Genomic DNA, 21,707 nt, shown 5'->3' on the forward strand with positions numbered 1-21,707 from the left:
TCAGTGATCACTCTCCGGCTTAGGCACTCCATTCTGCCCCAGTATTTCTCCCCTTTGTCCTCATAAGCTTGTCCTCATAAAGCTTTTCCTTGACTCAAGGAGCTCATCCTTGGAAAAGGCATTTCATTGTACCTCTGCATCAACAATTCTGAAGTGCCACAAAATGCCATCTTTGTACTATTTTTCCACATCTTCCTGCAACCCCTCAAAAGATAGAGGTCTCTCTGGTCAGTTCACACATTTGGTGGATCTCTGTCCATGGGAGATGCCTTACCACCATGGCTGAGATCTCAGCACTGGCACCATTATTGTGGGAGATGCATGCCATCAGGACAAACACAGCAGTGCCCACAGTCTCTCAATTATAGAAAAGAGGAGCAATAGACCTTTCAGCCTATTCGGCCAGCTCTGCCATTTGATCAGGGCTGATCCTCCATCTCCATATCGTGTTCACCTTTTACTTACATCATTAGTTTCTCAGATATCTATTTCCTTCTTAAATGTATGCAGTGACATTGTCTGCCTATTCCTATCACGATAGAGAATTCCATAGGAACACCATCCTCTGAGTGACGAAATTTCCGTTCAAACAATATTCTGAGATCATAATTCTTCAGGTGGGAAAAAAATCACAAGCATGAATGTGGGTTAATTAACAAGGGCTAGGATGGATTTCTCAATGAAAACATCACATTTAACCAGGAGACAGGAGCTTTTTGATGAGATAACGCGGAGGTTGATCAGGGCAATGCTGTGGTGCATATGGAGTTGCATAAGGCATTTGACACAGTGCCATACAATACACCTGTGAGCAAAGACAGAGGTATGGAATAAAAGGGATGGTAACAACGTGAATATAAAATTGGGAACAAAAAACAAAGTTGCTGGAAAAGCCCAGCGGGTCTGGCAGCATCTGTGAAGGCAAAAACAAAGTTAACATTTCGGTTCAGGTGACCCTTCCTCAGAACTGAGGAAGTTCTGAGGAAGGGTCACCGGACCTGAAACATTAACTCTGTTTTTCCTTCACAGATGCTGCCAGACCCGCTGGGCTTTTCCAGCAACTTTGTTTTTGTTCCTGATTTACAACATCCGCAGTTCTTGCGGTTCTTGTTGGCTATAAAATTGGTTGTGCAATAGAGTAGTATTTAATTATCGTCCTTTTCAGTCTGGAAAAGGTTGGTAGAGAAGTTGCCCAGAGATGCCCCTTGCATTTCCTGACATTTATCTCCTTAGTCTAGAGCTTGGTCCACAAAGCATAACTTAAAAATTTGCAGGTGACATAAAACTTGGAATGATTGCAAATTGATGAGTTTACAAAAAAATGTTAGGATAGAGTCTAACTGCAAAAAGACATTAACAAGTTATTAGCATAGGTGGATAGGTGCGAAATGAGGTTCCATGTGGAAAAGTGAGAGGAGCTACGTTTGGTTAGAGGAACATGGAGAGACAATAAAATTAAATGGGGGTGCAGGAGCAGAGAGACCTGGTTTACCACTGCATAGCTCATTAAAGGTGGCAGCATTGATTGAGAAAGCAATTAATAAACTTTATCCCTAGGCTTTACAAATGGCAGCACAGAGTATAAGAGCAAGGAGGTGAGGGCTGCGCTTGCACAAGACACTAGTTTGGCCTCAGCTCAATTCTCACTAGATTCTGGGATGTTTCTGTAGTTTAGAAAACCATCAAGGTGACACACCCAAGAAGGGAGGGACACAGAAAACTATAGGCCAGGTAGCCTTACATCTGTCCTTGGGAAAATACTAGCATCTATTATTAAGGAAGAAATAGCAGGTCAGCTAGTAAAGCTAAAGACAATCAAACAGAAGCAACAGGGGTTTGTGAAAGGTTTTGGTTTTGTGAAAAGGAAATCCATGTTCGACAAAATTTTGCTGGAGTTCTTTGAGGATATAATAAGCAGTGCTGATAAAGGGGAACCAACTGATATCATGTATTTGGATTTCCAGAAGGCATTCAACAAGGTGCCACATCAAAGCTTAGTGCATAAGATAGGAGTACTAAGCATTGGAGCTATATTAGTAACATAGACCGAGGACTGGTTAACACGTAGAAGACAGAAAATTGGGATGAATGCATCCTGATTAGGGTTGCAAAGATGTAGCTAGTAGAGAGCCACAAAAAACAGCCCTAAGGAATCAATAATTTACTGCCTACATTAATGACTTGGAGAAGGGGGACTGTGTACATATACAAATTTACTAACATGACAAAAATAAGTGGGAGAACATCCTGTGAAGAGAACATTAGGAATCTGCAAGACAATACAGATAGGTTGTGTCAGTAGGCAATAATTTAGCAGAGGGAGCTTAATCTAGAAAATGTGAGGCCATCCACTTTGGTAGGAAGAATCAAAGGCAGTTTCTTATTTAGAACACTCTGAGAAAACTACAGGATGAGGGCATCAGAATGTTCTTGTGCATGAAACAAAAAAAATGTTAGCGCGCTGGCACATCTAGTAATTTTGGCCTTTATTGCTGGTAGGCTGGAATACTCCTGTTAAAACTGCACAAGGTGCTTAGTAAGACCACACCAGAAGTACTATGTACAATTTTGGTCTCTGTATTTCACAAAAGATTGCAAGGGCATTGGAGCCCATTCTAAATAGTTTTCAAAAGGCTGATTCTAGGATGAAACGGTTGATTTATCAAGAATGGCTAAACAGGTTACGCCTTTACTCATGGGAGTTTAGAAAAATGAAAGGTGAGTTTCTGAAGGGGCTTGATAGTTTAGATGTTGAGAAGATCTTTCTATTAGTTGGGGGGGGGGGGTGCAGATTTCAAAATAGGGCACATAGTTACAGAATAAGGGGACACTCATTTAAAACCGAGATGAGAAGGAATTTCCTCTCTCAGCATGTACAGAATGTCTGGAACTCTCTATCCCAGAGAGTGATGGAGGCTAGATCACTGATGGCATTTAAAGAGAAGGCACATGGTTTTTTGAAATATAAGGGAGCTGAGGGTTATGAGGAGCATGCATGAGTGAGAAATTGAAGCCTGGGGCTGATCAACAATTATTTTATAAATTGTGGAACAGTGGGTGTTGTGGTTGGTTGGCTCACTGAGCTGGTTTCTTGTTCCACAGACGTTTTATTACTCTGCTGGGTAACATCATCAGTGCAGCCTCCGGTGAAGCGCTGTTGTGTTTTCCAGCCTGTTCTTTAAACTCTGGTGTCCATTGAGCTGGATTACCTCACTTCCAGTTTTCCTTCGCAGTGAAGTGTATATGGGGTGGAGCTCTATGTGTTTATTGATGGCTTTCTTCGTGGAGAACCAGGCTTCTGGGAATTCCCGTGCTTGTCTCTGCTTCGCCTGTCCCAATTAGTGTTGTCCCAATTGAATTGGTGGTTCTCCTTATCCACGTGGATAGAGATGAGTGAGTATTGGTCATGTCTTTTTGTTGCCAATTGATTTTCGTGTGCCCTTGAGGTTAATTTCCTTCCTGTTTGTCCCATGTAATGTTTGTCATAGTCTCTGCATTCATCCTGTCCCCTCTAAAACTTTAAATTGTGGTGCAGGTCTGAGGGGCTGAATGGTCTCCTCTTGTTCCTATTTCTGATGACCTGACAGATTTCTCCATCCAGGTTTGGGTGCCACACTTTAGGAAGGATGTGACAGGGAGAGAACATGGAAGAGGTTTATGAGAATAATTCCAAGGATGAGAATGAAGCTAGACTGGGGAAGGTGGGATGGATCTCCCTTAAGAGAATGCTGAGCGGAATTGAAATATTCAAAATTATAAGAGGTCCGACAGGATCAAGAATATGAGGGCCAGGTTTAAAGTAATTAGTAAAATAAGCAAAAATATGGTAGGATGAAAATCCTTTTCACACAATGAGCGGTTAGGATCTGGAATGCACTGCCTGAGATAGAAGCAACTGAGGCTTTCAAAGGGAATTAAATGCATAGAGTCATAGATATATTCAGCAGATGTACCCTTCAGTCCAACCCATCCATGCCGACCAGATATCCTAAATTAATTGAGTTCCATTTGCCAAAATTTGGCCCAATCCTTCCCTGATTTTAAAAGGAACAATGTGCGGTATTACAGGGAGAAGACAGGAAAATGGCACTCAGCGAAGCAGACTTTTGGAGAGCTGGTACAAAAATGATGGGATGAATAGCCGCCTTTATTGCTGTGATAATTCTGTATCCCCAGGACATTTATTTCCCAACTGTCATATTTGAATCAAATATCAAGCACAATGGTCACAGTTGTTCAGCAGAATGCTTTAACTTTTGCAAACTGTGTTAAAACAGCAGTCTTACGCAATGTAGCATACACCAGGACTCACTTTAGTTCCGATGCTGAAATTCCTTTCGATTGATTAAACACTCTATTCTGCATGGATTCCAGCATATTCAGGATCTCGCGCTGGAGTTGTTGCAGTTTGGTGTCTGAGAGATTTAGGTCAGTGCCCAGTGTCTCATTCAGGTGACTTGCCATGTCAACATGAGCTAACAAGAACAAGTTAGGACAAGTTAGTGAAGATAACTGGAACAATATAAATCCAACAACCAGCAACAATCTATCAACTGAACACTGTCCACAACGGTTGGCAAAGCGAGAACAAAGATCTAAGTGTGGAGTTGTATTAGTGCTGATAAAAGCTAGGCATTCCACCGATTTATATCACACACCCAGTTGTTTATCTCGTGGGTGGCTAGCTGGTCATTCATTTTTGTTCAGGCTGGGTAAAGGAACTTTATAATTTGAAAAGTGGTTTGTTGTTTTAGAACTACAGATTAGAACTTATCCCTTCACCCGAGACGACAGTTCATTAGTTCTTTTATTTTTAAAATGTTCAAAGAAAGAGGGCAATATCTACATACGTTAGATATGTTTCTAACTTCTGGATCTCTCATGGCATTGCTCACAGTTAATGGAATGATACAGTGCTTTACACCAATGCAATGTTATAGCATCTAATGTGCAATGTCTCATTCCGCCACAAAAGTTTAACTAGAATTAAGAAGGTTTTTCCATTTAAGGCTGGTTAAACATAGGAAACTGTTAAGGAAGTCATTCTGAGTTAGTTGTTGCTAACCGTCCTAAACAGGCCAATGGGCAAAGGAGTGGCAGGTGGAATTTAGATAAATGTGAGATGTTGCATTTTGAAAAAGAAAATCAAGGCAGGACTTATACACCGATTAGTAAGTGGAGTGCTGCTGAACACAGAGACCTTGGAGTGCAGGTTCATAGTTCCTTGAAAGTGGAGTCGCAAGTAGACCAGATAATGAAGAAGGCATTTGGTATATTTGTCTTTATTGGTCAGTGCATTGAGTATAGGGGTTAGGAGGTCACGTTACAGGTGTACAGGGCATCAGTTAAGTCAATTTTGGAATACTGTGTGCAGTTCTGGTCTGCCTGCTATAGGAAGGACATTGTGAAACTTGAGCGGGTTCAGGAAAGGCCTACAAGAATGTTGCCAGGGTTGGGCAGTTTGAGCTATTGGGAAAGATTAAAAGGCTGGGGCTATTTTCCCTGCAGCATTGGAGACTCAGGGGTGACTTTGTAGAGATTTATAAAATCATGAGGGGCATGGATAGGGTAAATAGACAAGGTCCTTTCCCCAGGGTGGGGGAAGTCCAAAACTAGAGGCATAGGTTTAAGTGAGAGGGGAAAGATTTAAAAGGGATCTAAGGGGCAACTTTTTCACACAGATGGTTGTGCGTGTATGCAATGAGCTGCCAGAGGAAGTGGTGGAGCCTGGTACAATTACAACATTTAAAAGGCATCTGAATGGACATATAAATAGGAAGAGGTTAGAGGGACATGGGCCAAATGGGACTAAATTTATTTATGATATCTGGTTGGCATAGACAAGTAGGACCAAAGGGTCTGTTTCCATGCTGTATATCTCTATGGCTCCACACTGACCCTCTGAAGTGCATCTCAACCATAACCCTGCATTTCCCTTGGTTAATCCACCTAGCTTGTACATCACTGGACACTGAGTAATCTAGCGTGGCCAATTCCCCCCATCCTACACGTTTTTGGATTGTGGGAGGAAACTGGGGCGCCCAGAGGAAATCCACACAAACGTGTGGAGGATATGCAAATTTCACACTGACAGTCACCCAAGGATGGGAATTGAACCCGGGTCCTTGGCACTGTGAAGCAACAGTGCTAACCACTGTACCATCATGCCACCTTTAAGATTGCCAATCAGTGAGATCTAATGCGTAGTCCTTCTTGTAGTGTCTGTAGCAAGATCTATCATTATCAATGTGACTTGTAAGTATTGTTAACATGGCGCAAACTGTATTTTGTTAACTTCACATGTCTCTTGTAGTTAGGCCAAGATGTGAATTTCCCCGACTGAACTACAGCAACAGTAGTTTCCTAGAGCTAAAGAAGAATGTGGCATAACCTTCAATACAAGCAGCAGCTGATCCTGCATCATGAGCTGACAGACCTAACATTAGCCACTGCTCAGTCAACAGCGTGCCACAAATTATGAATCTTCATGTGCATGGGCAAGACTAATTTGTGGCAGATTCTATTAGCCACAGCAAATTACAGCCCATTATTTCAGCATTGCTTAACAGCTCTGACAAAGCCTGATGGCAGCTAGATAAAATCTGGAGGTTAACGTTAGCAAGTGACAGAAGAGCAGCTTTTAGATATATTAAAGTCATATCTCACAAACAATACAGCACTAACGCTGAAGTAAGTATGACTCATTCATTGCATACATCCAATGCCTCTTGAATCTGAAGGTTCTTGAAAGAACAGGGAAACATGGTGGTCAACAGAAATTCTAGCTTATTAATAATTTTGAAAGGCAGATTTTCAGAGCACCCCTTTCTGTCAATCCCCTCCCGCAGCTAAATAAGGCAAAGTTGTGTTTTTTGGAGCAACTGAAGCAGACATTTCACAGTTTGAGAAATTGCAGAAATTAACTTTACCCAACCCTCCATAACAACAACATTTTAAATTTCTGCATTGCACAGTCATTTTTTCACGTTAACCATATTGGTGTCCTTTCCTTTCCTCCCACTCTTTAGTTAATACAATGCTGCATTGGATGGGTTTCTCTATTTCTGTACAGAAACTAGTTTCTATAATGGCCCTCTATCTGAATGGCCGGTCAGACCTCATTGCAAATGCACAAAAACATACAGGCAGCATCCATGCTATATGACCGCTTTTCCATATATTTCTTCACAAAGCTGAAACTCCCAGGTCCTTACATTTCAAACATAAGTGCTCATGCAGAATACTCTTCGCTTGGCGTTTTGTGAAGTTAGCAAAATGTAAAGCTACAAGCCCGTTCACAGTTGAGAGAGTGGCATTTGAGAAAAGCTTGCTGCATCACCAAGGGCTGTGCCACAAAACAATAGGAATAAAGAGAACAACTTCCTTTGGGCTACTCTCAACATCTGGTAACGGGCTCAAAGTAGGTGACTGATTCACAGTCCACTGCTCACAGGTAAGTTACACATCTTTTTAAAAAATCACCTTAATACTCAATATTCGAGGGCATTTTCTTGCACTGTTAGAGGGAAGTTTTTAACCCATTTGAACGTTAGATTACTTCAGCTCTGCAAACCTGTAAACTGTCCTTGACAGAGTCTTCAATAATTGTGATGCTGCACTGAATCCCTTACAATGCAAGGTCATTGTCGCTTTCTCAACAGAAAGCATTGCTTTACATTTCATAATCAGAAACCAGCTATAAACCAGAAGCTCCTCAAAGCAAGTACCATGATTCCTTTGGAACATCAGTCATGTTAGATCTTAATATGGTTTACTAACAACTGGATGCACAATGGCATGTACCAAACAATTTAAAAATTACTTGCAGCTTTAAAATACCAAACTTCAAAGTCTATGCTACAAAAGGGAGATTCAATGTATTTTGTACAATGTCACTTTTATGTTGGTCTTTATTTAGTTCATTTCTTTGTTTTTTGATTATAAGAATAAAGGGCAGCAAGGTTCTGACAGGAGATAATTAACCCACTTTAAAAACTGCATGATATGGTTCTGGTTCTAAATCGTTATTTGATGAATTGCTAAACTGAAAGTACCTGACAGAGATGATTTTTGCCTATGTTAAAATACAGTTTTCACAATGTTCTGCAGGTGATTGTCCAGCAGATGGTAATTTACCACTTGTTATCACTGCTACATTCAACAAAAGCAGTCACTTGTTTCATGATTCTGTTTTGATGAAAATACAGGCTTAGTGCTCATCAAATGACAAGACTTACACAATGATTGTGATGTACATACCATTTATTGTCTTGGTTGTTTTATTTACAAATGCTGCAAGCTCCAAACCCCTGGTTAGTGTTCTCCCAGCAGCTTCATTCAGATCCTGTCCACCAGCAAACTCCAGAGCGACCTGATATGGAAATATTTAACTTGATTTACACTGTGGTTCAGCTATATTCCCCCTGTCTTTTATCAGCAGTATGGCAAGGGTGATGAGAGAAAGGGGGTTTGGGGTCACCTCATGGTAACCTCTGGGCCAGCTGCACTGTGTTGTCACCAGCATCATGCAGTTGGTGAGGCTCTGCACCACAGTACAAGACCAGACAATGTTCAGCAGTGACTGGACATATCCCAGAGATCACATGAGCTAGCACAAGCTGCCTCAACGAACACTGCCACACATCCTTTCTTAGCTTTCATTACTTGCTACAAAGACAGGGAAACAAATCAGAAAAAAGAAACAAGGATTTGATATGATTTGGTTTGATTATTGTCACATGTTCTGAGACACAGTGAAAAGTATTGTTTTGCTTGTTATCCAGGCAATATTGTACCTTACATAATACATCAGGGTAATAGAACAAAATGAAGAATATAGTATTACAGCTACAGAGAAGGTGGAGAGAAAGCTCAAGTTTAATGTATGAGAGGTCTGTTCAAAGGTCTGATAACAGCAGCGAAGAACCTGTTCTTTGGGGATGAGAGAACAAATGTGCATTTGTATAGAACCTCATATGTATGCACAAGTGAATACACGGTTGGAATCTGCCACCGGATTGTGTACCTTTAAAAACCAGGCTGCTGACCAGCAAGTCTGTAGAATGTAAGTTGCAGCTTAGAAACATTAATTACATTCCACACTATCTCCAAAGATACTGTCATAACTTGCTTAGAGTTTACAGTATGGTTCTGTTTCTATTTGAGAAGTGACCCTTCCCACAAAGCAGTATGCTCCAGTTCCTGCTTATGTCGCTGATAGATCTGTGGAAGACAGCATGCACTGCCATAGAGAGTGACCAATCTTCCCTCATCTTCAATCAACCTTGTCTTCTGAACTGCTGTAGGGATCAGGTCAAATGGGTGAAATTACTGGAAAAAGAGAGACAGCTCAGCCTCTAAACTGACTTAGCAGTCCAACTGTCTACCTCCAAATATGCTCAATTCTGGAAAGATCATGAACTATCCCTAGACAGGCTTTTCATTAATTCTCCTGAGGCAATGATGTAGGGCATAGTGTCCGAGATGCCTGCAGAACAGCCAGCAATGGAAACAGCATTTCTGAAATGGACACAGTGGAGCAAATAGCCTCCATCTATGTAATAAACTTATCAATGAATCTATGGTGCTGCATGTCAAGTTGAGTTTTTTTTAACGGCAATCTGATTTTCATGGCCATCCCTATCATAGCACACATCTGAAAGTTTTTTCCTCAAAATATTCCTGCAGTTTCTCTTGCTTATCCATGCAAAGTATCTTTCCTGCCAAGAGGTAATTGTAGTAACTGTTGCTATTGCTCCCAAAGGAGTATTGCTGAATGCAAACGCATCAGTCTGCCAAACAATATTGTCGAAAGCCATTGATCTTGCTGCCAACCTGGAACCAGTACAATAAGCTAGTGACAACACGTTCAATATTTAGTTCCTAGTCATTGACGATGAAAACTGGAGTAACATGCCACTGTTTCTTCGGTTACGGAGGCTTCCCCAAGGGATATCAATCACAGCGGTTTCCTGGCTTCACTTGATTACTTAATTGACTGGGGAGGAATTGCTTTAAGAGTTTGATTCAATTTTTCTTCAGGAATTTCGCCCCTTGCTAATGTCTCTCCAATGGCAGTACATTAGTAGTCATGCATTAAGTTATGTTGGAAAATAAGCGGCTTGATAAGGATTTGATCTCTTCTTTTCCTGTTTCGTACATTCCTGTCTTCAACCTCATTTGACCCTTTAGATTAGATTCCCTACAGCGTGGAAACAGGCCCTTCGGCCCAACAAGTCCACACTGCCCCTTGGAGCATCCCAACTTGAGCCCCTATAACCCACACACCCCTGAACACTATGGGCAATTTAGCACAGCCGATCCACCCTAACCGGCACGTCTTTGGACTGTGGGAGGAAACCGGAGCACCCAGAGGAAACCCACGCAGACACAGGGAGAATGTGCAAACTAAGCACAGACAGTCACCTGAGGCTGGCATTGAACTCGGGTCACTGCCACTGTGAGGTTGCAACGCTAACCACTGAACCACCGTGCCGTCCCAGATCTTTCCAGAATTTAGTACCCAGCAATTATAGGAGTCCTACTCTCATACGTTTCCTTTTGAGTTGAATCTGTTGCGCACTTGGGCCTTTCGGTTACACAGAGGCTTGAAATGTGTGATTTTAAGTGAATCATGCATTCCCACAGAAATCAATGATATAACTGGAGTTAGATTCCTTTTGATATTTCTTACATGAGAAAACAATGTTCAGAGTGAAATACTGTACCTTATGTGGACAGTTTTCTAAGCTGAAATAATGTGGAAAACAAAATACGTCACTAAAGATAAAATAAACTTTATGCAGTTGAGTGATTCAGAATCTTTCTCTGCAAAAAAAGCTTAAAATCTAACTTGGAATGGTGCATATTCCTAAATAAAGATACTTTCTATTCAACCTGAGTTATCATTACACACTTCTGAAGCAGATAAGAGTTGTACCTGTTCCTGCTAGCTCAGAGGTGGGGATGCTACCGATGCATTTCAAGAACCTTCTATTCCTAAATGAAAAATACGTCAATTCTGCTCTCACCTGATGATGTTTTAATGGACTGTGCTCAATCAGGTTGCAGAACTGCCTGCACTGACAAACCGCTACCACTAGCTGGAGCTAAGGACTTCAGTGCAAGTTCAAAGTGGCAGCCTGGGACAGGGCATAGGACACAAGGCCAGGAAAAGAACTTCAAGTATGCCAAAGGGAATGTAGAATGGGAGCAAGAGTATAGTCGTGTTGAGGTTGGTTGGCTCGCCGAGATAGTTGTTGTTCTGCAGACATTTCATTACTGTGCTAGGTAACATCCTCAGTGCAGCCTCTGATGAAGTGTTAGTGATAATGGGAACTGCAGAGATCTTCCCCCCCACCCACTGCATCCCAAAACCAGTCCAACCTGTCTCTGCCTCCCTAACCTGTTCTTCCTCTCACCCATCCCTTCCTCCCACCCCAAGCCGCACCTCCATTTCCTACCTACTAACCTCATCCCACCTCCTTGACCTGTCCGTCTTCCCTGGACTGACCTATCCCCTCCCTACCTCCCCACCTATACTCTCTCCACCTATCTTCTTTTCTCTCCATCTTCGGTCCGCCTCCCCCTCTCTCCCTATTTATTCCAGTTCCCTCCCCCCATCCCCCTCTCTGATGAAGGGTCTAGGCCCGAAACGTCAGCTTTTGTGCTCCTGAGATGCTGCTGGGCCTGCTGTTCTCATCTAGCCTCACATTTCATTATCTCTGATGAAGTGTTGGTGTGTTTTCCCTTCAGGCTTTTACACTCTGGGGTCCGTTGCGATGGATTGCCTCACTTCCAGGTTTCCTCCGTACTGGAACTTATATGGGGTCAAGTTCAATGTGTTTATTTATAGCCTGCTTCGTGGAGTGCCATGCTTCCAGGAATTCCCGTACCTGTCTCTGCCTAGCCTGTCCCAGGATCTTGGTGTTGTCCCAGTTGAAGTCGTGGATCTCCTTGTCCGTGTGGATTGAGTATTGGTCGTGTCTTTTTGTAGCCAGTTGGTGTTCATGTTCTCTTGTTGTTAGTTTCCTTCCTGTTTGTCCGAAGTACAGTTTCTCGCAGTCTCTGCAGGGGATCTTGTAGATGACACTGGTCCTGTCCACGGTGGGGAGTGGGTCTTTAGTTCGGGTGAGCACTTGTCGTAGGGTTGATGTGGGCTTGTGTGCCACTCTGATGCCCAGCAGTCACAGAAGTCTTGAGGTGAGTTCTGACGTGTTCCTGATGGAGGATAGTGTGATGATTGTGTCGGGACGTGGTCAGCGAGCCAACCAACCTCAACACCCACAACCTGAGCTACAGATCTACTCCAAAACCTTAATATAGCCGTAGATAGTTTCTAATCAACCTGTTCTGAGATGTTATTACACAGCTCTGGAACAGGTGGGACAGAGCAGCAACAGGAAGGCTGTAGCAAGTGAGTCTAAACTGAAAAACAAACAAATAGATTATCACTAATTCATATCACTTCAGGTTAGGCATCCCTGGAAGAGGCTTCGCAGTGGGGTTGAAATTGTATCAGAGATAATGGGAACTGCAGATGCTGGAGAATCCAAGATAACAAAGTGTGGAGCTGGATGAACACAGCAGGCCCAGCAGCATCTCAGGAGCGCAAAAGCTGACATTTCAGGCCTAGACCCTTCATCAGAAAAAATTATCACTAATTTATTCACAGCTTTAAAGTGAAACAATGTTAAAACAGTAATCTCTAAATAGGGATTTATTATACAGAGCTCGAAACTGCCTGGGCCTTTTCCACCTCTGGTCAGAGACTGAAAATCACTCGCCCAATATTAAGCAATGCCGCTTTAACTAAGAAGTAGACAAGGATTTATTTTACTTTTGATTTACCTTCTTCTGTAAGTGGCTAATCCCCAAGATCAAAGCAGACATCTGTTCTTCTACCTTTGCAACGAGGGCACTTGTGTTTCTTTCTGTCGACAGAGTAATCTGTGAGAAAAGCAATAAATAAAATCATCTTTGTCTAAGCCACCGAGATATACCCAGTGAATAAAATCTTACTTTTTCTCATTTATTTTAGTAAGCCTGTCTTAGGAGCAGAATGCAAAACTAGTTTCTGTTTTCCCTGCAGACCTAGAGTTAATCAAAAGCTGGAGAAGGAAATGAAAGACATCGAGGAGTTTCTTAACATTTTTAAAACTAGTTATGTAACCTGCTATTTTCAATCTAATGGGTGTAAATAATTGTTTAAGTTTCATGCTATCTCCATCAATTGCTGAGCTGGCTGATCTCACTGTGATTAAAATGTACTTTGATATCTGTGTGTTCACTCTGGCACATATCACATGGAAATCAACAGGATGTGTACAACAAAGGAGAGCTCATGGAAACATTAACCTTTAATTCTACTGTCACCTCTGACCCTCCGAAAGAATTAGAAAAAGGAGAAATGCGATTACTTAATTTCCAACATGATGATGATTTAAAACAATTGGTTTAAAAATGCAGATCATTGTATTTCTGCAAGATTAATTTTACGTTGCTGAAAAGGAAGCTAACCTGATTTACAAACAAAATTGTGTCAACATCTGAGTTTCAGCTGCTTAAGATCTAAATGATGGGGGATTATAATATGTCAAATTGCAGGAACAGAAGGCAGCCATTTGGCCCATTGTACCTGCTCTACCATTCAATGCGATCACTGATCTGATAACCCTCAATGTCAGTTTGCTGCCTTATCCCTATAAGTCCCCAGAATCAATCTAGTGAACCATTTCTGGACTGCCTCCAGTCTTTCCTCAAATAAGGGAACCAAATGGTTCACAGCATTCTGGGTGTGCCTCGTCTAGTTTTAGCAAGATTTCTCCATTTTCATTCACTATTCCCTTTGAAATTAAAGCCAATACTTTTTTGTCTTGTTGAAGTTCAGGTATGTAAGAAAGGAACACTTGTATTTCAATGGCACCTGTGGGCATCTTGCATGACCTCAATACATCTTAACATGTTTTACAACCAACAGAGTACTTTTGAAATATATTCACTGTTATTATGAGAAAATATGGCAGCCTGTTTCCACACAACAAGCACCAACAAACAGCACTGCAGTAATGACCAGATGGTACGTTTCAGAAATGTTAGTTGAGGAAGAAATATTGATGTTATAGTATAAAATAATGTCATGGCAAGCTTCAAATACCACCTGAGGACATAAAATGGCATTTTATAATATCTCATTCAATATACAGTATTTCAAAGCACTCAGCAGTCTCTCAGAACTGCAGTAGCTTGCAGCTTCAAATTCTATGCTTAAATTCCTAATATTTTCTTCACGAGTTCGCAGGGCGTGGGTGTTGTGGGCTGTTGCCCATCCCTGGTTGCCCTTGACAGAGGGGCAGTGAGCTGTCTTCTTGAAACGCTGCAGTCCATGTGATATAGGTAGACCAAAGAAGCTGTTAGAAAGGGAGCTCCAGAATTTGGACCCAACGTCACTGAAGGAACGGCAATATATTTCCCAGTGAGGATTACAAATTGCTTGGAGGAGAACTCACAAACAGTGGTGTTCACATGTATCTGCTGCCCTTGTCCTTCTTGGTGCCAAAGATTGTGTGTTTGGAAGGTGCAGCTTAAGGAGCATTGGTGAGTGACTGCAGCGTATCTTGTTGATAGCACACAGCGCTGTTACTGAGTGTTGGCAGTGGAGGGACTGGATGCTTGTGGATGTGCCACCAATCAAACAGGCTGCTTTGTCCTGGATGGTGCCAAGCTTCTTGAGTGTTGTTGGGGCTGCATCCATCCAGGCAAGAAGGGAGTATTCCATCAGATTCCTGACTAATGCCTTGTAGAGGATGGTGAGACAACCTTTTGGCTCAGACTTGGGATTCTCCCAGTGAATGTGCCGAACTTGTGTTACTATTGCCCTTCTATTCAGACAGCTAACATCTGGAACAACACGACCGCACAGATTGTACAGAAGTTTAAAAAGGAGCACACGTTTTGGTGACTGTGGAAAGCTGATTCTGTAGGATAGCAGCATTGCAGAATAACAGCAAGAGTTTCCAGAAATGTTCAAGCTGATTTCCAGTCATGTGCTCCTTACCGGCAATCGATTATTCTAATGAAACAATTGCATGTGAGTGTTTTCAAGTCAGGTGTATTGAAAAGCATCAGAAACAATGTCCACACCTACTCTACATTATCAACACGTGAGGAGGAGTATTGGGGCTGTGGGGGCAAAACAAAATCCTGGCAGGTGAAAACATTAAGCCAAATTGCATTCAATTATGTTGGTAAAAAGTTGAAAGTTCAAGCAAGGTGAGGCTTCATTAGCTATCTCTTGCTGAGAGCTCTTCACACTGTTTATATTCAACATCCTAGAACACAAGAACTCCAGCTGTTCCATATTAACTGATTCCAGCATTTAAGATATTTATTCCAAGTGGAAATTGCTGCTCCTGTTGTTAGTCCCAGAGAACATCTGTCTTCATTTTACACAAACTCTCACGGACTGACAGCATATGGTCTGATCTATGTGGTAGAATTTACCACTCGGTCTTCATGATCATTGTGAGAGATCATTTTCCAGAGCAAAGACTGCATTCTTTCTTTCATTCCTTTCTCTTCACAGATCATGTTTTAAAGCAATTTACGATAAAATCAGAAGTGCAGGAGAAACTCAGCTGGTCTGGCAATGATGGAGGAGAAAGAAACAGAATTAACACTTCGAGTGCAAAGATGAACTGTGAAAAAAGAATCTCTGGACTCAAGATGTTAACTGTTCCTCTGCCAACAGAAACTTCCAGATTTTCTGAGTTTCTGCAGCCTGTTCTGTGTTTTATTTCAGATCTCTGACAGGGAGTCTTGTTTCAGTCACTAAACTTTGATATATGTGTCGAAATTCTGACTATTGCTAGATCTTCTGAAAATCCTCTGACTGACTTCACCGACTTGAAACAGGCAGCTAGATTCACTTTATAAATGATGAGATGTAGCAGTAATGCATAGCCCTGTCGCTGCTAAAAGTGGGGAATGGAGGTGGTTAAGTGGTGTTGTCACTGGGCTAGTGTTTCAGATCGGTTAAAATCCCACTGTGTAACTGGCAGGATTTAAACCCAGTTAAAGAAATTTGGAACTGAAAGCTAGACCACTGATTGTTGTTTACAAATCCATCAGTTTACAGAAACAAATCTGCCCTTTGTAACTGATAGAAACTATATATGACCCCAGACCTAAAACAATGAGGCTTGCTCATCTCTGCCCTTTATAAGCCACTCAGTACAAGGCAAATTAGGGATGCGCAATAAATTACCAGTGATACCCACATCCCACCTTGGAGAATAAACTAGTTATAGAAACATATAAAGGTTCGTCAGTTTCAGGTTCTTGATTGTCACTGTTTCATGAAGAGAAACCAGGAACCCTGTATTGGTAACGGATATATGGCATTTCCGTAGCAAGTATTGGTCTAAAATCATTAGCAAAAATTTGCTGCTGGTTTTAGTTTTATTGACTCGTTAATATTTCTTTTATATTTATTAATAAAGGTTCCCTTCACTCCAACAACCCTAAATATAGTCAGGGCTCCTGGATGACAGTCCACTGCTCAGTACAGATGGTGGAAAACCAGTTCCTTTACAGTAAATATATGAAGGTGGGCATTATATTGCAACTCTCATGTACACCTCCAGCTAACATTATGTTCTGACACATAAAGCATGTCATGCTCCATCATCAATCAGTGGGTCGCTGTGGCCATAAATGTTTCATTTAACATGGCAGCAACTGTGACAAAATTGACACTGATATCAACAACTTGTTACAAAATAAAATGACAGCACCTCTGTGTTCGGCAGTATCTCACCCAGGTTTTCTACATTTGCTGTTGTATAAAGTAAATGATTCTGGGAGGGTTAATGTTGGCCACTGTGTTTAGCTCCACCCAATCTGATAATGTTGTGCAGTTGTAGGAACTGCAGATGCTGGAGAATCCAAGATAACAAAGTGTGGGGCTGGATGAACACAGCAGGCCAAGCAGCATCTCAGGAGCACAAAAGCTGACGTTTCGGGCCTAGACCCTTCATCACAGAGGGGATGGGGAGAGGGACTAGAATAAATAGGGAGAGAGGGGGAGGCGGACCGAAGATGGACAGAAAACAAGATAGGTAGAGAGGAGAGTATAGGTGGGGAGGTAGGGAGGGTGGCTTCCTCTACATGGGGAAACCAAGCGGAGGCTTGGGGACCGCTTTGCAGAACACCTCCGCTCGGTTCGCAACAAACAACTGCACCTCCCAGTCACGAACCATTTCTACTTCCCCTCTCATTCCTCAGACGACAAGTCCATCATGGGCCTCCTGCAGTGCCACAATGATGCCACCCGAAGGTTGGAGGAACAGCAACTCATATTCCACTTGGGAACCCTGCAGCCCAATGGTATCAACGTGGACTTCACCAGCTTCAAAATCTCTCCTTCCCCCACTGCATCCCAAAACCAGCCCAGTTCTTCCCCTTCCCCCACTGTATCCCAAAACCAGCTCAGTTCTTCCCCTCCCCCAACTGCATCACAAAACCAGCCGTGTCCCCACCCTCCACTGCATCCCAAAACCAGTCCAGCATGTCTCTGCTTCCCTAACCTGTTCTTCCTCTCACCCATCCTTTCCTCCCACCTCAAGCCGCACCTCCATTTCCTACCTACCACCTCATCCCACCTCTTTGACTTGTCCATCTTCCCTGGACTGACCTATCCCCTCCCTACCTATACTCTCCTCTCTACCTATCTTGTTTTCTGTCCATCTTCGGTCCGCCTCCCCACCTCTCCCTATTTATTCCAGTTCCGTCTCCCCATCCTCCTCTCTGATGAAGGGTCTAGGCCCGATACGTCAGCTTTTGTGCTCCTGAGATGCTGCTTGGCCTGCTGTGTTCATCCAGCTCCACACTTTGTTATCTTGGATTCTCCAGCATCTGCAGTTCCCATTATCTCTGATACAATTTCAACCCCACTGCGAAGCCTCTTCCAGGGATGCCTAACCTGAAGAAGTTACCCTCCTCCCTCCGGACCAACCTCAGGGAATCTCCCTCCCACTGCAAATCTCTTGTAATCTCTTCAGCCTTGAAACTGCTCGACCATGTCCTGAAGCAAACCAGGTACCACAGTCCCATCACCTTCCTACGGAACTGGATCATCCCCAATGGACTACGGTCTACATTCAAGCCTTCCCAATTTGGCCCCAACCGTGACCACCTCTACACCCAGAGCATTCAGACCCTTCAGAAGCATTTCTCCCTGCGAGCCCTGAAACAGACACTTGCAGCAATGCGTCGGCATCTCCAAGGCACTGCAATCCAATCTGCCCCAGCTCAGAGCCTCCCTCTTCCCGACCTGCAAAGGACCTCTGCTGTTTTTTATCCTCCACAGGAACCACAGACTGAACACCCAGTTCAACTCAGCTTTACTGGACACCAAAAATCGTAAGTACAACAAACTCACTGGCTCCTGCCACCCACAAGAGGATTCCTGCACCTCCCAAATCCCCAGCCTGTCGTTGCCCCTCCCCCACCATGTACCCGCCGCCATTGACCATGAGGACACAGCCGGTGACCCCACCGATGACGTCACATCCGCCACCGCTGGGCACACCACTTCCGCGACCGCGTACGCGATCGCTGCTACAGTCACTGCCTCCACTTCCAGAACCAACACCACACCACTGCTGCTGCCGCCCACTCCGCTCCGCCCACAGCCAACGCCGACAGAACCCCGCCCACAGCCGACGGAACCCCGCCCACAGCTGACAGAACCCCGCCCACAGCTGACACCGCCGACGGAACCCCGCCCACAGCTGACGGAACCCCGCCCACAGCTGACACCGCCGACAGAACCCCGCCCAGAGCCGACGCCGACGGAACCCCGCCCACAGCCTCCACAGCCAGCAACCCCAGAGGAGACAGCCACACTGAGCCCTGCCGCATCTTCACCATCCCCGCAGACCTCCCACTGACTCAGGACGAACGGTCAGTCCTAAGCAAGGGGCTCACCTTTGTCCCCCTTCACCCACACATCAACGAATACCAGTCACGTTTGGACATCGTGCAGTTTTCCGCCGCCTTCGCCTCCACGCTTACTTCTTTAACCGGGAGCCTAACCCTCCCTCCACTGACCCCTTCACCCACCTCCAACACAAGTCCTCCTCCTGGACATCACCCCCAGGCCTCCTACCCTCCCTCGACCTCTTCATCTCCAACTGCCATTGAGACATTAACCGCCTCAACCTCTCCACACCTCTCCCCCGCAGAACGGGCAGTACTCTGCTCCCTCCGCTCCAACCCCAACCACACCACCAAACCCGCAGACAAGGGTGGCACAGTGGTAGTATGGCGCACTGACCTCTACATCGCCGAGGTCAAACGCCAACTCTCCAACACCTCCTCCTACTGCCCCCTTGATCATGACCCCACCCCCGAGCACCAAACCATCATCTCCAACACCATCCATGACCTCATCACCTCAGGGGACCTCCCACCCACAGCCTCCAACCTCATTGTTCCCCATCCCCGCACGGCCCGTTTCTATCTCCTTCCCAAAATCCACAAACCTGCCTGCCTTGGTTGACCCATTGTCTCAACCTGTTCCTGCCCCACCGAACTCATCTCCACCTATCTGGACTCCATTTTCTCCCCTTTGGTCCAGGAACTCCCCACCTACGTCCGTGATACCACCCACGCCCTCCACCTCCTCCAGGACTTCCAATTCCCCGGCCCCCAACACCTCATTTTCACCATGGACGTCCAGTCCCTATACACCTGTATTCCTCATGCAGATGGCCTCAAGGCCCTCCGCTTCTTCCTGTCCCGCAGGCCTGACCAAGCCCCCTCCACCGACACCCTCATCCACCTAGCCAAACTCGTCCTCACCCTCAACAACTTCTCTTTCGATTCCTCCCACTTCCTATAGACAAAGGGGGTGGCCATGGGTGCCCGCATGGGCCGAAGCTATGCCTGCCTCTTTGTAGGTTACGTGGAACAGACCCTCTTCCACACCTACACAGGCCCCAAACCCCAGCTCTTCCTCCGTTACATTGATGACTGTACTGGCGCCGCCTCTTGCTCCCCAGAGGAGCTCGAACAGTTCATCCACTTTACCAACACCTTCCACCCCAACCTCAAGTTCACCTGGGCCATCTTCAACACATCCCTCACCTTCCTGGACCTCTCAGTCTCCATCTCAGGTAACCAGCTAGAAACTGATGTCCATTTCAAGCCCACTGACTCCCACAGCTACCTAGAATAACCTCCTCCCACCCACCCTCCTGCAAACATTCCATCCCCTATTCCAAATTCCTCTGCCTCCGCCGCATCTGCTCCCAGGATGAGGCATTCCACTCCCGCACATCCCAGATGTCCACGTTCTTCCAGGACTGCAACTTTCCCACCGCAGTGGTCGAGAACGCCATTGACCGCATCTCCCGCAACACATCCCTCACACCCCACCCCCGCCACAACCGCCCCCAGAGGATCCCCCTCGTTCTCACATACCACCCCACCAACCCCCAGATACAACGTATCATCCTCCGACACTTCCACCATCTACAATCTGACCCCACCACCCAAGACATTTTTCCATCCCCACCCTTGTCTGCCTTCCGGAGAGACCACTCTCTCTGCGACTCCCTTGTCCGCTCCACACTCCCCTCCAACCCCACCACACCCGGCACCTTCCCCCGCAACCGCAGGAAGTGCTATGCTTGCCCCCACACCTCCTCCCTCAGCCCCATCCCAGGCCCCAAGATGACCTTCCATATCAAGCAGATGTTCACCTGCACATCTGCCAATGTGGTATATTGTATCCATTGCACCCGGTGTGGCTTCCTCTACATTGGGGAAACCAAGCGGAGGCTTGGGGACCACTTTGCAGAACACCTCCACTCGGTTCGCAACAGACAACTGCACCTCCCAGTCACGAACCATTTCAACTCCCTCTCCCATTCTTTAGATGACATGTCCATCATGGGCCTCCTGCAGTGCCACAATGATGCCACCCGCAGGTTGCAGGAACAGCAACTCATATTCTGCTTGGGAACCCTGCAGCCCAATGGTATCAATGTGGACTTCACAAACTTCAAAATCTCCCCTTCCCCCACTGCATCACAAAACCAGCCCAGCCTGTCTCTACTTCCCTAACCTGTTCTTCCTCTCACCCATCCCTTCCTCCCACCTCAAGCTGCACCTCCATTTCCTACCTACCACCTCATCCCGCCTCCTTGACCTGTCCATCTTCCCTGGACTAACATATCCCCTCCCTACCTCCCCACCTATACTCTCCTCTCTACCTATCTTGTTTTCTGTCCATCTTCGGTCCGCCTCCTCCTCTCTCCCTATTTATTCCAGTTCCCTCTCCCCACCCCCCTCTCTGATGAAGGGTCTAGGCCTGAAACGTCAGCTTTTGTGCTCCTGAGTTGCTGCTTGGCCTGCTGTGTTCATCCAGCTCCACATTTTGTTATCTTGTGCAGTTGTAGGTTGGGATAACGAAGAACGCCGATGCGCACAGGTCTCCTTACTGTCTTTGTGACCACGTCTGTTTTACCAATGTAACTTGTAGTGGTTTGTCATCACGCAATAAACTCCACTACAGCTTCCCAAAGTTAGTGTTGGGGCCTCAAGAGAGGTCACATGTTGAAATTTCGGGTTTGAGGGGTGTGAGCTCTGACACAGCGACAGCTAAACACCCTGCCACCAATTCCCCAACCCCATACATCTTC

General features: G+C 44.8%; 1 protein-coding gene across 2 annotated transcripts in view; it reads right to left on the minus strand.

The window, feature by feature from the left end:
- The window catches only part of lama1 (laminin, alpha 1), a 286,034-nt gene that overhangs the window by 75,256 nt on the left and 189,071 nt on the right, over window positions 1-21,707 (minus strand). For both annotated transcript variants that reach the window (XM_048529540.2, XM_048529541.2), the window contains 3 exons: window positions 12,850-12,948; window positions 8,260-8,371; window positions 4,313-4,475 (listed from right to left, as the gene is read on the minus strand). In XM_048529540.2, the coding sequence (XP_048385497.1) occupies window positions 4,313-4,475; window positions 8,260-8,371; window positions 12,850-12,948 (374 nt within the window). The remainder of the gene's footprint in view (window positions 1-4,312; window positions 4,476-8,259; window positions 8,372-12,849; window positions 12,949-21,707) is intronic.

The sequence above is a fragment of the Stegostoma tigrinum genome, chromosome 5 (genome assembly GCF_030684315.1).
Source record: "Stegostoma tigrinum isolate sSteTig4 chromosome 5, sSteTig4.hap1, whole genome shotgun sequence".
NCBI classification, from domain to species: Eukaryota; Metazoa; Chordata; class Chondrichthyes; order Orectolobiformes; family Stegostomatidae; genus Stegostoma; species Stegostoma tigrinum.